General features: G+C 41.2%; 1 protein-coding gene across 1 annotated transcript in view; it reads left to right on the top strand.

Annotated features, from left to right (window-relative positions):
- Positions 1-1619: 1619 nt before the first annotated feature.
- The window catches only part of MEOX2 (mesenchyme homeobox 2), a gene marked incomplete at both ends in the record, with an annotated part of 52847 nt that continues 39586 nt past the window's right edge, over positions 1620-14880 (top strand). Inside the window, one exon of the mRNA XM_080612025.1 lies at positions 1620-2130. Coding sequence (XP_080468151.1) covers positions 1620-2130 — 511 coding nt within the window. The remainder of the gene's footprint in view (positions 2131-14880) is intronic.

Below are 14880 nucleotides of genomic sequence, written 5' to 3' on the forward strand. Positions count from 1 at the left end.
TGGAGCAGCTGCTGAACAAAAGTTTTACTTTTTTTTTTTTTTTTTTTTTTTAAGAAAGTCTGCAAAACTAATTTCCCACAAAATAGGAGTCAATTTCCGTTTAAGAAACTAGCTCTTGCAAATCTCATACAATTGCTGATTTTTTCCAATAGCAATTGAAATTCACTTCATCTTTCGCACATGGACCCAAGAATTTAGACTGAAATTGCAGGAGCGCAGTGGTCCTCCTTTCTTTTTTTCTGTTTTCTCTTTTTCCTCCTAACTTTCATTTTTAGAGCAGTCAGTGCATTACCCTCATTCAAATCAGTTAACAGCTGCCTTCGTGGCCACTGTGAATTCCACTACACGCGTGTTAAAAAAGCAAACCGAAAAAAGCCATGCCGGGCTCCCTAGGTTGTCCCTCGTGAGCCGCTAGAGCCCGCAACGAAGAAAGTGAAAATACAAGGAATAAAACTTAGGCTAGTTGTAGTTTTGAATGGGCAGGAGGCAAGAAGGAACACTTGACCTTTCCCTGCCTGACGCGGCCGCCGGTGAGCGCCGGTGGTGCCGCGGCAGAGTGGGCGCGGGCGCTGGCACACCTCGGTGGAGGCCGGGGCAGCGGCGCGCTCGCCCCAGGGACGGGCTGTGGATGCGGTTGGAGGGTCAATTCCCCGCACGAGGCACGGGACCCGCATGGCCGCGCTGCGGCCTCCCACCTGGGCGCGCAGGTGAAGCGCTGCCAGCGCCCTCCAGCCCCCGGGATGGACAGGGAGGCCGCGGTGGTCCCCACACCCCCGCCTGCCGCCCCGGAGGACACCTCGCGGGTGTCGCTTCACGTCTTTATTGCTCTCCCCTGCCTCCGCTTCCCTGGGGGTGGTGGCACCCTGGGCGTCCCCGCCAGCCCCGACGGGGCGGTGATGGCCCCGCGGGCGCCGCGCGACTTGCAGGGGGGCACCGCCGCCACCCGCCCTCCATCTCTTCCCCCCTCCGCAGGTCCGCGGAGGGGGAGGGAAGAGAAGGTGGGCGGCGGCCTGGGGCAGCCCCGCCGGGTTACGCGGCGGGAGGCGTGCTTCCCGCGGCCCGCCCGCGGGCAGGGAGAGGCGGGCTGCGCCCCCACGGAGCCGGCCCTCCCCCCCCCTTCAGATTCCCCCTTCCCCACCCCCCCCGGTGCCGCGGCGCCCGGGGCGCGGGCGAGCAGCGCTGCCGCCCGCTGACGGAGCGGCTCGGCGCGGGGACGGCGCTGGCGTTTTGGAGGGAGTTTGCATGTGGTCAGTGCTGTGTTGCTGAGCCAGCCCCCAGCTCACATTACACACTACTGTATTTATAACCTCTCGGAGCTGTTTCCCTCGTCAAGCAGTTCTCTGGGACCACCTTCTATTGGCTTCAACCTCTCCCACTTCTTGACATCTGAGCAGCTCTGAGAACGGCTCATCTAGGTCCGAGTGTTTATGCAGCGGAGACTGGCCACTAGGGCTAAAGACCTGGATTATCTGAGCTCAGCTGCCTGCTGCAAAGTCTGTCGTTGCCGTTTTGGAAAAAAAAAATCCCAACCCTGATCTGTTTACAGTGAAAGTTGACAAAGGGTGGTGAAGTTGGATCTTTCCTAAACTCTCCTGCGTGGAACCTGAGACTTGCATGCCATGGATCACACACTCTTTGGCTGCCTGCGCAGCCCCCATGCCACTGCACAGAGCTTGCATCCTTTCTCCCAGTCTTCTCTTGCCCTGCATGGAAGATCTGACCACATGTCCTACCCTGATCTGTCTTCTTCTTCTTCCTCTTGCATAATAGCGGGATACCCCAATGAGGAGGGCATGTTTGCCAGCCAGCATCATAGGGGGCACCACCACCATCACCACCACCACCATCATCACCACCAGCAACAGCAGCACCAGGCTTTGCAGACGAACTGGCACATTCCTCAGATGTCGTCTCCTCCCGCCGCGGCCAGGCACAGCCTCTGCCTTCAGCCCGACTCAGGAGGACCCCCGGAGCTGGGCAGCAGCCCCCCCGTCCTGTGTTCAAACTCTTCCAGCCTGGGCACTAACACCCCCACGGGGGCCGCGTGTGCGCCGGGGGACTATGGCAGGCAGGCTCTGTCCCCGGTGGAAACAGAGAAGAGGTCCGGCAAAAGGAAAAGCGACAGCTCAGGTAACGGATCATGCTTTACCCTGCGGGGAGGGAGGAGGGTGCCGGCGGGAGCTGCGCTGCCGGGAGCCGGGTCCCCCACCGCGGTCCGGCTCGGCTGGCCCTGGGCCGCCCGCGGCCGCCGTGGCGCTCTCGCTGCCCACTGACACCCGGCTGCCGGGTGGCTCAAACACGCTCCCGTGATCTCGATCACTAAAGCCAGCTTTAGTAGAGTTACGGGGGAGGGAAGGGGGAATAAGAAGGAAAAATCCAGCATGTGATAGAGCATGAAATCAAGGTGGTGGTGTGTGTGTGAGGAGAGTTTCCTACAGTTGAGGAGAAGTTCTGGTGAGGATTTTAGCATCTGGTCCCGCGACCCCCTCCCCCCTGCCCGACACGCCACCGCTGCTTCAAAATTCGGGATATCGCGCGCTCTTTCCCGCTCGCTCCTCTCCGCGGAGCCGAGTGCAGCTCCCAGGCGATGCCCAGCACCAGAGCTCGGCCTCGGACGTGGGGCTTGGAGAGGTGCCGGAGCCTCGCTGCCCCACAAGGTCTGCATGCGCTGCAGACAATCCCAGAACGCGTGGAAGGGACAACATTACAGGGCTGGAAAGCAAACTGGTGAATGGGAGGCTGAGTAGGCTGCTTCACTTCAGCTTGCTGGTGGCGGGGGCGGAGGGAAGGAAGGATCTGTCTGACTCCTAAAATCACTGCACTTCTTACTTAAAAGGCGAGCACAAAAAACATAGACCCACAGTCATTCCAGGGCGATGATTCGGCATCACTGAGCGTGCAGAAAGACTTGACATAATCTTCACTTTTTAAAACAGCAAAGCCTGTCAAAGTCCCACTCTGACAAAAGGCACTCGGTGAAGGCAGCGCGACTGACCGCACTTCTGTCAGGGCATGCATGAACTGAGGAGTCACCAAAAATATACTGAGACAGGCAGGACACACTTGAAAAAGAGAGGGCTCAACAGCTTGAAAACTCAAGAGCAGGCGTAGCGAATTGTTTGTTATCGAGGAAGAGAAAGTGAAAGGCTTTTCCAGATATATATGAAGTTCACAACTGAAACTGTGACCTCTTTCACTGTAAATGTTGAGCTTGGTAAAGTGGTAAGCAACAGAAGCTATCTTGAAAAATAACTTTCAAAGCTACCATAATTTTCTTAATTGTCTGTTACATTAACAAACACTGAGTAATGCAGCATGGGTTTAACTGAATCTCATTTCACGCAACTTGTGTACAGGCTGAAAACTGTCCCAGGACTGAAAGCCGTATCAAGTTAAAACACTGATGGCAAAATCTATTGTTGCATCTTCACTACATTTTATGATAGAAGGAAGTCTCTGATTTCGTGAGATGTATGAGCAATACTAAAATTTCCCAGTTACTACTGGGAAAAAAACTGGATGCCTGTTGGTGTTGGGATTTATTGTGTTTGTCAGTCTATTTAAAGCTGAAGGAAAAAAGGAAATTGGTCCCTTTCACTGTCAGGGAAGTATCTGTGTCGCTTTCTGGTTATTTCACTTGCAATGCAAACTAAAGAAACACTAGTGGGGAATGTTCCAGCTTCCCCTGGAGCAACTGGAGCTTTCCACTGGATTTAGTGGACCAGTGCTGAAGCCTTTAGCCATGGTTACGCTTATCTTGCATAGTACTCCACACCTCACTTTCTAAGACTTTTTGAAGATCAAGGCAGGTAACTATTTCCTCCTCCCTTACCCTAAGAAAAAAAAGCATTATGGCTGTTCATACAATTATGAATCTCTCAAAGTAAAAATAAGAGTCAGCAACAACACTGGGTAGCTGCTGTATCTTTGGGTTTTATTCAGGAAAAGCTTGAGTTTTGGACTGAACATTTGGACTGACCCCACCCCTTTATTAATCCTGACCTCTGGTGCTTGATATTCAATGCTCCTCTAATGTATGGCAGCAAGAACTACTTTTAAGTCGCTGCATTTCTATATCTGTCATCCATAATTGCCTCTTATTTGATTAAAAAATCATCCCCTTTATTTCTCATTAATCTGTGTTTTTTAAACAACTTACTGCACTTAAAAGAATTTTATCCATGGCTTCGCTACTTTTTGGAGACTTTTTCATCACACTTGGAACTACTTCAATAGGCATTTGTATAAAATCCTAATATTAAATAACTAAGAAGTGAAGAGAGACTGTTTAAGTTTCACTGCCAGCATTCTGAGAGAATTATTAATGCTCTTGCTTATTTACAGATATGTTTCCTCTTCTTAAGCATATCACTTAAAGCCACAGATTGTTCACTGTTTTCTTGAGCACTGAATCTGTTCCACATTTTGGAGCTGAATTAACCTTATGCTGTCCTTTTCCCACACCACTCTGCTTTTATTTCTCAATGTTTAAGATCAGGAGCATTGATTATTAAAGCTGAGTTTATAGATAGTTTAAAGAGAGTAAAACATGAACATGCCTTGTATCATTTGTCTCCCAAATTAGTAACTGTTGCTTAGACTTATAGATACTCTGAAAACTCACCAGCAGAGATATCTCATTTTACTTACTTGTTCCGATGGGCAGGAGTGTAATTTTTGTAGATTATCAAGAAAACTTCAGAGAGTGAACAAAAGTTTGGACGATGGACCATGTGCTTGTCCCTGTGCTTGCTCTTTTTTCCTTGGAATTAACATACTGCAGGGGAATGGGACAATAGATATATTTTGCGCTATGCTCAGTTATATCCTTCTCTTTCGGGATCGAGAAAGCAAGGTGAAATGTGCCTTCATGGTAATTTTCTAAACTGTCTGACTGACTGCTTTCTTTTGCCCTAACCCAGGTTTTAAGGAGTTTGTGAAGTTCCCTTTGAAGGTACTGAATAGGTTGCTACAGAACAGGGTGAAATTGTCAGCTGTTCTTGTTGTAAAGAACTGGGAAATGCTGCTTACTTTGTCATCAACCCCTGCATGATACAGCTGTCAGTGTCTCCAGGTTCAGTAGTTGCTCTCCCATTATCTTCAGAACATTCCTTTCAAGCTGCATAGGCCCAGAAGTGGGTCAGCAAACTAGGCTGTGAGTTGAGAAGCAATGCGCACAAATCTTTAGATGCTAACATTTTATGTTGAATAATGGCATTTGCATCCTTGCCTTTGTAACGCAGCTCGGCTTATGCCGAGGATGTAGGCGTAAAAAGACGATACTAAATTTGAGAAGAGGTTACAAATAAAATTACTTTATTTTAAAATGCACTAATGGTCAGAATTATCTGTGTGCTAATGAGGTGTGGATGAAAACCATGCTGAGTGTATAAAAAAAAATTATTGGAGTGCTTTGTTGCTTTGTGGTGCAAGTTGTTCTATATGGAATATTTTGGATTTTTCTAATGCTTCCCCTTTTCATTACTCGCCTGTGTTTTTTTGGGACTATTTTTTTTCTGTTTTCTTATGGAGTAGGTTTTGATTTTCAGACGATGCAGAATTCATCAAATGCACAATTACTACTGCGATTGCCTAAGTTGGCTTACTCAGGTCCAAAATTCCTCTAAACTTCATTCAGGACAAAAGCAGATTAATGCTTGTATAGAAAGTATAATCTTGGTTTACTGAGAAGTACGAAGAGAAAGTGAATCTGGTAGACTTAAGGAAGCCTGAAATGCTATGGTGAAAAGAATATCTGTACTATGCTGAAGAGAACAGGGGAGGCTGAGTACCATTGAAGTTCTTCTAAGCACTTCAGCTATTAAAACATTCAATTGCGATAGCTAAATATATGTTATAATTAAATTTGATTCCAGTTAAAGCCTAATGGAATTAAGCACATGCCCCCAGGCCTAAGAAGCCTTTATTTATTTTTTCTAATTTTTTTTTTTTTTCAGTTTGACATGGGAAAATGTTTTTATGTGGCACAAATTTCCAAGGCAAGGCTAGCAGGCAGTAACATCTATCCATAATTTTGACTATATTTACAATGGTATCATACAGAAACACTGCTGTTAAATCTACAAAAACATTTCAGGCATCCAGTGTTTCAAAAGCTGTTTTGCTGGGTTTTGTTCATTGGCAAATCACACAAAAAGAAAACGACCCTCTTTTTTTTCCAGTGTTATAGCATCTTTTATAACCTGTCTATTCTCAAAATGCAGCAGTAAAAAGTTAGAGAATTTATTTTAAACACATCTAAATAACATAAATCATACATGCTTGTTTGAAATGGTCTCTAAAAACCAGGTCATTTTGATAAATGATTATAAATACTGAGAAATCATGGGTTTTGAGGACTTCTGATTGGTTTCTGAAACACGTCAGTAAGAAAAATGAGCTGCACACTTGTAGTCAGAAAGAACTGTGTAGCTGATTCATCAATATGTCTGTGCTTTTCAGCGTGGTTGTAAACGGAAGCAAGAGAAAATACATAATAAAGCAGAGTTTTTCTGGGAAGAGTTAATTTGTTTGGTATCCAGAATCAAAGCATCACTTACTATTAAAAGAAAGCAACAAAAAAAACCTCAGTAGATTTCATAAATGAAACAAGTTCAAAATCCAATGAATAATAATCATAGTTTTAGGAGGAAACTTTTAAGGCTGATTGTTTAGCAAATGTTGAGCTACCTCATGGGCAATTTGCTGGATTGTTTAATAGATGAAAATTTGCACTATGTTCACTTTTGCTGTCAGGAAATAAAATCAGGAACTTTTCTAGAACTGTAAATTTTTTAAACAGTGTTTTATAGATACATTCTCAGAATTCCTTGCCCATAGCCAAAGAGTAATTTTGTGTGGACAGAAATAAGTATGGCCTCTAATTATGTATTTCTCTCTGTTTATATATATCATTCAGCAGGATTTACACTTCTTCCCCCCCAGTCGTCTCTCTTAGAAACATGGGGGTCGCAATCCAGACATTCGCTGGAGCACAAATGTTTTTGAGGGAGGGTCTATTGATTCTAGTTGAACTGCTGAAGTGCTCAAGGTTTTTTAAGCTGTTGGAGCTCAATCCTGTTACTCTGTTTTAACTCTTTAGCAGAGAAATGTAATTGCATGCTATTCTTTTATTGTTTGATATTAAGCCCTATCAAGGATCCCAGTCTTCAAAGAAAAGTCACTGATGGGTCTGGATAAATAGGAAGTGTGGTACTAAAACCAAATGCAGAAAGAGATATGGACACATGGGGATTATAGAGCCAAATATCCTTGCAGTATCTGGAGGAAATGTCACTAAAACCTTTCAAAAATGTCATCGTTGTAGTCACCTTTCAGAATTTTTAAAATGTTGTTGTATGGTAGGGAAAGGAAAGTGCTTTATAATTCTTGCAGATGTTGATAAAATATTAGGATTGTCTGATTGTTTGAGCATTGCCAATTCAGCATTATACATACAACTTGAATTTTAATTTCATTGATTTTAACATCCTAGGATAAAATTTGTCCTAACATATCTAGCATAACTTCTCTATTATTTTGCACAGTAAGTGATCAGATTTCAGATTCTTTTTTTTGTCATACTTGTTGCCCTTTTTAGACATGCTAATTATAAGTGTTTTTTAATTGAGCCTGTTAATCTGCATATAGTTTGCTGTTTTGAAATACTCATTCTTTAGTTATGCAATGACACAATATGCTGCATCTTTGAAGTCCTCAAGAGTAGAATAGAGCTCTGTGTCTTGAAATTCAAGGGAAGATGCCAACATTATGTTTGCTGCTGTCTGCTAACAACCTGATATTGCTCACTGGATTATTGCTTTCAGCAAATACAATGTTACACAGCAGTATGCATGGTCACTGTAGCACAGTTCTTTCAGCAGTAAACCGTACTCTACCAAGCAGTTTTGCTAGTCTCCGGAAAGGAAGTGGAATAAATCTGGTTTCATCTGCTAGAAGAAGCAAAGTTTAAATCCATCAGTAAAATGTAGTTACGATGGGGTTGGGTTCAATCCTTATTTTTGCTATTTTATCCAGTGTTCTTGTTCCAATACAGTTAAGAATGTAACTTGAAAGGGCACAAAAGGAAAGTCATATTTTTTAAATATAAATACTTGCATATGTCGCTAATAAGATTTCTAACTAAAGTGGTGTGGTGTTAGAGAAGTTTGATAAACAGTGCTTGGGGCTACTTCATTACATCAGTGCACAGCTGGGCACCGAATCTCGCCTCACGATCTGTCTCGAGCCTGTGCCTTGTCCTTTTATGTCTGTTTCCCCAACCTATACAATGGCAATACCAGTGCCTTCCTTCCATTTGTAAAGTACTGAAAGCTTTTATTAAATGAAAAGCTGTGTGTGCGTGTGTGTGCATGTGAGCTTTTTTTAGTAGGCTTTAAAGACTTACAGATCTGCATCACCATTTCTCAAGTACTGCTGGTGGCAGGATAGGAGCGAGATGGTACACAGTCACATTGCAGGCAAAGCCTTCTTCCCACTACTCAGCAGCGCAACTGCGTCACCTTCACCAGCATGAGCTTGGGTGGCTGCATAGGTGTGCGCAGTAAGAAGTCATTTGACTTCTTGGATGGGTGTCTGAGGTCTTTTCTGACCAGATGTCTGCTTTTCTATTGTATTTAATGAAAGTTTGAATAAAAAAATAGACCAGTGTAATTGTGTTGGATGCACACACTCAAGTCTTGGATGCATTTTAGGTATTGGAATCACTAAAAAAAAAAAAAAAAAAAGTGTTAAAATAAATTACTTTCAAGCATACATGCTGTGGGAAGTTTCACCTGGAAGATACTGATGACAAAACCACTGATTTTTGATAGTACCGGATTTTAAGGTGTGTGCTCTTACTATGAATGTAGCTTAGCTTGGGAGAAGGAGATAGATCAGTGAGCTGTGTTGGACTTATGCTTTTTTGTGATACTCTTCCAGCAGCAAACAAAGCAAAGAAATGCTTGTTTAAAAAGCCACTGCTGCCATCGGTCTTAGTTTTCTAGTGACTGTTCTCCTTTTAGTTTATTAATATATATTACAAAATCTGTGTCCTTTGATAAGTTTATCGAAACTGTGTGCATTTAACATGTTTTAATAGACAAAAATTTAAATCACATTGATGTTATTCAATCTCTGCTAATTTTATACATATATATATAGTTGCAATATCACTAGTGCAGAGTTGCATCATTGTATCCCTAGCATTCGCTCGGTGATGCAAAATGGACAAAAAAATTATTAATATAATGGGATGTACTAGTAGACAGCTCGATGTCGTACATGAAAAGTTGCTTCTGAAGTCTTCTACTAAACATTATAGATAGACAATTTAGGCTGTCAAAATTTTACTTGTTAACATCAATGATATTAAAGATGTAACATTCATTGTAGATTAGGGAGGCTGTATTTCATTTTGACATCTTGGACCTACAGAAGACTGCAACATACCTCATATAGACAGTAACATAACTCATGTCCTATTCAGAACGTGAGTTTATCTTCCATATAGAATTGTGAATTTTCCAAATAGTTTTGGGGGTGAGTTACTTGAATGGAAGTTGTGCATATTACTAAACAGGCATGTGATTATACATCAAAAGACAAAAACAAAAATCACATTTTGAAATTGGCTACTTAATATTTTGTTGCTTAATGATGAATATAATCATTAAATATTACACAGTTTGAAATCACTGGTGCTTCTTGATGAATGCAAAGAGAAACGCAGTCTGAACTTTGCATTAAAAATTACCTGTGCTGAATAAACCCTGCAGTACTGGGAAAAGGGGCCCTTAAAATACATGAACAGAAGAAAATATACATGAAAGCTTAATGGCCATTTGAAAGAAAAGTTATTTTATACTTGAACCTATGTTTCCTTTTATCTTTCAACAAATGAAACAAAATAATTGACCAAGCAGCAGAAGAAACAAGTCTCGAAGGAATGAGTCAAATCTTTCCTTTATGGTGGAAGAGCATAGTTTTACTAAACTAATAAAATCCAGTGGATTATGAAACCCTAACTGGAAGCCAAGTAATCTTTTTTCTCCCTCTCTTTTTTTATTTTTATAAAGCTCCTTCTTGGACTAGAGGAAAAATTGGTTGATTGAACATTATTTTATAGCAAATAGGATATGAAAAACTAAAACTGAAACAGATAACTTCAGGCTTTTAAAAATCCTTCTTCCTTCTGCATTCTCTCAGATCTCTAACAGCTATCTTTTATTTTTAGCAAGTGAGCTTGATTGAATGCTGTCTTACATAAACTGCGTTAGATGCACTTCAGTAGCCTCTGTCACCATTGTGAGTTTAATTCTTAGATTGTGGTCCTATGGTGATGCAAGTATAAGTTTAATTTTGCATGTTAGGAGATGACTGGAATCTTCAGTGTGCTGAAACTAACTACTGAGTGGTGCCAGGTCTTCACAGCAGAAGTAGTCATACTACTTTGATACAAACAAACCTGAAGTTAAGTGTATGTTTACACATTTTGGTAAACTGATGGCATTAGTTACTTTAATTTACCAAATGGAAAAAGTTGTTTCTCACTTTGGTCCTTCTAAAAATAGATACTAAAAAATCTGTTGGACATATGTGGTCTGACAATATACATTCGAAGAGAGTTGAATGAACAGTGGTGTCTTCTACCTGCCAAACCAAAAATGGCATAGTCTAGAAGTATACAGTGTACACTGAGCGTGCATGGGGGCTTCTTTAGAAGGAGGTGTTTTTACAGGGTAAGGCTCCTCAGGCATACTGATCTTCCTAGTTTTTCAAACCTTTCATTTTCTTCCAGCTGGTGCAGAATACCAGAACACTGTAGGCCCCATCCTCATAGGATATGTGGACGAGCAAAACCTACTTGTTAAAATGTGCTTATTACTGTAAAAAGAATGGTAAGAACATTCTTGTGACAAGATGTCTCCTAAATTAATGAAAATTATCAGTTGGTTTAGTGAAAGAACTGAAGTCAGATGAGTTACTAAACTATATGTCAGCACATTTTGAGAGGCTTTGGTACAATGAGCTGGTAAAAACAGTGTAAACGGAAGCCCAGGCAGGTGTGGCGGTGTTGGCTACTCGAAGATGCCGCATAGAGCTTTGTGCTTAGAATGCCAAACAGAATTTTCTGCCAGAAGACAGCAGTCTAATGGGGGCTAAGGTCTGTTCACTGCTTTTGAATTGATACTTTCTGAAATAGGCTTTAAACCTAGTGAAAGTCCACAAGTCCGACTTGCCTTACACAGGGCTTAGGGAGAACTTGAAAACATTGCAAGTCCTTTGCACTTTGGAATTACTGATTTGATTGACTCAGAAGTGACATAGTAGTATTTAGCTCTTGCTCTTTCTTTTCTTCTTTTTTTTTTTTTTTTTCTATATTCTTGTTTTGGGAGTACCACAATGACCTCAAGCTGCAGCTGTGTGTCAAGTCTTTGAGTTCCTGAGGACATTAGAACAATACACACTAATGGTCTCACTCCCGGTTCCCTCTCCCTCCCTCCCTCTCTTTCTTTTTTTATAGAAGTCCATTTCTGAAGGAGTGTATGCCTGTATATCCTTCTAATTTCCATTTACTATTGCAGAATGAGCACTTTCTTTACTGCAAAATAAAAAAAAAAACAAACAAAACAAAACATTCCAAAACCGCAGGATCCTTTACTTTAATCGGATTTCCATTTAGATGTTAACTGACAATAACTTAAGAACCAGAGTGATCCGATAAATAGAACAGTACTGTTAGGTAATGTTGGTTGGTTAAGCAATGCAAGATGCAACAGTTACAGATCAGTGAAGCAGTTTCAGATATGAATAGGAGGCTTCATTAGTAGTTGTCCATAAGGTGTCTGAAATCTGTAGCATTATCTTTTCTTGTATTATCACCACTTCACATGATCTTCTAAGACATTATATTATTGGGCTAATAAAAAGAATGACTATTATGTCTGTATTATTTGTTTTTATGAAACGATATCATTAAACGTAGCAACTAGAAGAACTTCTTTTCTTTTAACTATGTGAATATACACCGGAGAAAGAGCTGGAGGCAAGGGCAAAAATATTTTGGATTGGTTTTCTTATGAAGAGATAAGCTGCCAGACTTTCCTGTAGATTTGATTTAGCTTTGCATTTTAATTTTTTCTTCACTCATTCTGAGCCCTTTACATTTTACATTTTAATACATTGCTACAACTTTACAAGCAAACATCTTTATTCCTTTAATATGAGGGTCTAATAATATTCGAACCCTATAAAGCTATCTTTATTTCAATGGTTTCAGACTGAAATTTAGACATGCAGAGAAGGCACCAATCAAGTTTGCAGTCCACTGGCATGAGAAATATCAGATTTAATATTTTTACATTTGTAAATGCACCGGGAGGTCTTTGCCAGACATGGCACCCAGACAAACACTTTTTTTTTTTGATGGAGATTGTGTGTTTCAAGTACGGTAGCTAAATGCGTCCAGCGATTTTGAAGTATGTTTGGTGAAATGTAACTTAGAGGAGGACCCAATCATTCAAAGATCTTGTGAAAGCAGTTTTCTTCCCTCCTGCAAAAAGTCACTCAGTGCTTTGCCAGTCTGTGTACTGATGCTCTAATCCTGTCGAAGCTTAGGTTACTGCACATAATTCTCTTGGATTTAAGAGCATAATATTGAAAAAGTTAAGCACAGGCATGTCAGTTGCTATTCTGCCATTGATTTCTTCAGCTTGATGGTATGCGACTAAGAAATGTTTGTAATTCCACAGCAAATGGATAGATACCATGATTATATTATTTATGGGGGCTCTGACTTGCTTTGTGTTTTTCAAGCATGTTTCCACAGCTAATTGATAGTCTTAACTCACACACACACAAACTAAAAGCTGAATCCATGTTAACCTTGAAACATATGGTTGGCTTGATTATGTAGATAAGTAGAAAGCTTGATGCTACCCATACAGTGGAGTCTGGTTATATGTGACTGATGGCCTATTAATTAAAAAGACTTTGTTAATGTATCAGCAGAGTTTTACTACAAAAGGCATAGCTGAAATCCACACCAAGCTAGAAATGCAAGAGGTACTGCTTTTACCTGAGGTGTTCAGATGAACCTACATGGGGCCTTTGGAAGTTATTGGTGGAGGAATACGTATACCTTAAAAATCTCTGGAAGAGTATTTCTGCAAGTCTGGGAATTGAAACAAGACCAGGGTATGTGTGTAATGTTGCACAATGAGCACAAAAAGAAGGTCACACTAATCAGCCTTTGCAGCTTCCTTACCATGTCATTTAATGTCTCATATATCTCTGCTCTCTGTAAAGCCTAAGAGGTAGGTTTATGCAGTTAATGTTGGTTTCTTTATAAAAGCAGACAGCATTTCCTTTACTTCCAGGGTAAGAATGCACCGACATAGGAAAAAAAAGTTCACAAAGCATAAAGCACCTTTTTACAAGGGTAAAACAACTTTGTCCTTGGTTTCACCAGTACGAGACCATGGATTGCTGCTGGTTCTGAACAGAATTATAACCATGGTTTAGATCTTATTCTGCAATGAGTTTGCAAGTTGCTCTACCAGTCTCTCTCCAACATGTTTTCAGACTGCTTTGCAAATGACTTAGCACCACTTAGCAGAAATTGAATCCTGTTTTCCTGCTCTGGCCCTCTCTTGGCTCCTATTTTAACCCTGCCAAAACCAAAGCTGATTAAATGATCCCACCTTTCAGTCATGCGCTTTTGAAATTCCCTTCCTACAATCTTTCTGGTTTCAGCTTATCCTCTCAGAGTTAAACTTATTTCCCTTCATGGTGTTGCCCAATGTTTCAGCCAGTGTTTTGGATCCTGGTTCTAATCTACTTCAATGTTTTCTTAGTGCTGTCTTAAGTGTGTTCTTCCTTTTTCCATTCACACTCTTCTCTGTCTTCCATACGGCTCATGTACATGCATGAGACATCTAGAAGCAATATTCTGTTATTGTCCCATTGGCGCCAAACCATCAGTTGTTTTACTGTGAACTTACATTTGGTAACCGTAGGTCAGTCGTTGCTCTCCTACACATTTATGGTGTGTAAGAAAAGAGTGTGAGGCTGAGAGTAAACAGGGAAAAAAAAAAAAAAGAAAGAAAAGATGTTTTGTGTGCTCTTTCTTATCTTCTTGAGGCTTTAACTTCATAAGTGTATGTACCACAGATGTACTGGAAATCAAGCACGACCAAGGCATAGCAATGCTGATGGTTAATATTTAAGACCAGTGATGTACCCAGTGTTGAGCAGAGCCTTATGCAAAAAGGCAACATTTGAAACTAAGCCAAATGGGTGAAAAATAAAAAATATAACTTTCTTAAAATGCACTCTTTTAATTCCAAGATTTTAGGCAATAATTACTCGTGCCAGAAGGAATGTGCTTCAAAGAAAGTTAAGTCTCATTTTGAAGGAGCCTGTAAACTCTTTAACTAGCATTGGCAGTTTGTCCTTTCACTTTAGTCTTCTGTAAGAAGAATTTTGAAAACAGTACAATATTTTATTTGTGATTCCATCCCATTGATATAATAGACATGAACGAACGTGTTGTGTGCATGCATGTGTGTATCAAATCTAAAATAATAGCAGACAGGAACCTAGACAGTCCACTTGATTTGGCTTGACCAGCACTTTGGTTATAGTGTGCTATTTTATTCCTAAATGTGTTTCAAAAACAGTCTGGGGAGGATGACGGAGCTACAGGCAGGGAGAGAAAAGGAAAGGTACAGGAGCCTTGCTGGTAACTTTTGAATGCTTGGGCTTGGGAATTGTGCGGTTACATTCAATATCTATAGGGTTTGAGTGTAATATCAGCAAATAGAGTGCATAGTAAAATTACAGAAGATACTAAATCTGGACACTCTGGAGACATAA

This window comes from Psittacula echo, assembly GCF_963264785.1.
Source record: "Psittacula echo genome assembly, chromosome: 2".
Classification (NCBI taxonomy): Eukaryota; Metazoa; Chordata; class Aves; order Psittaciformes; family Psittacidae; genus Psittacula; species Psittacula echo.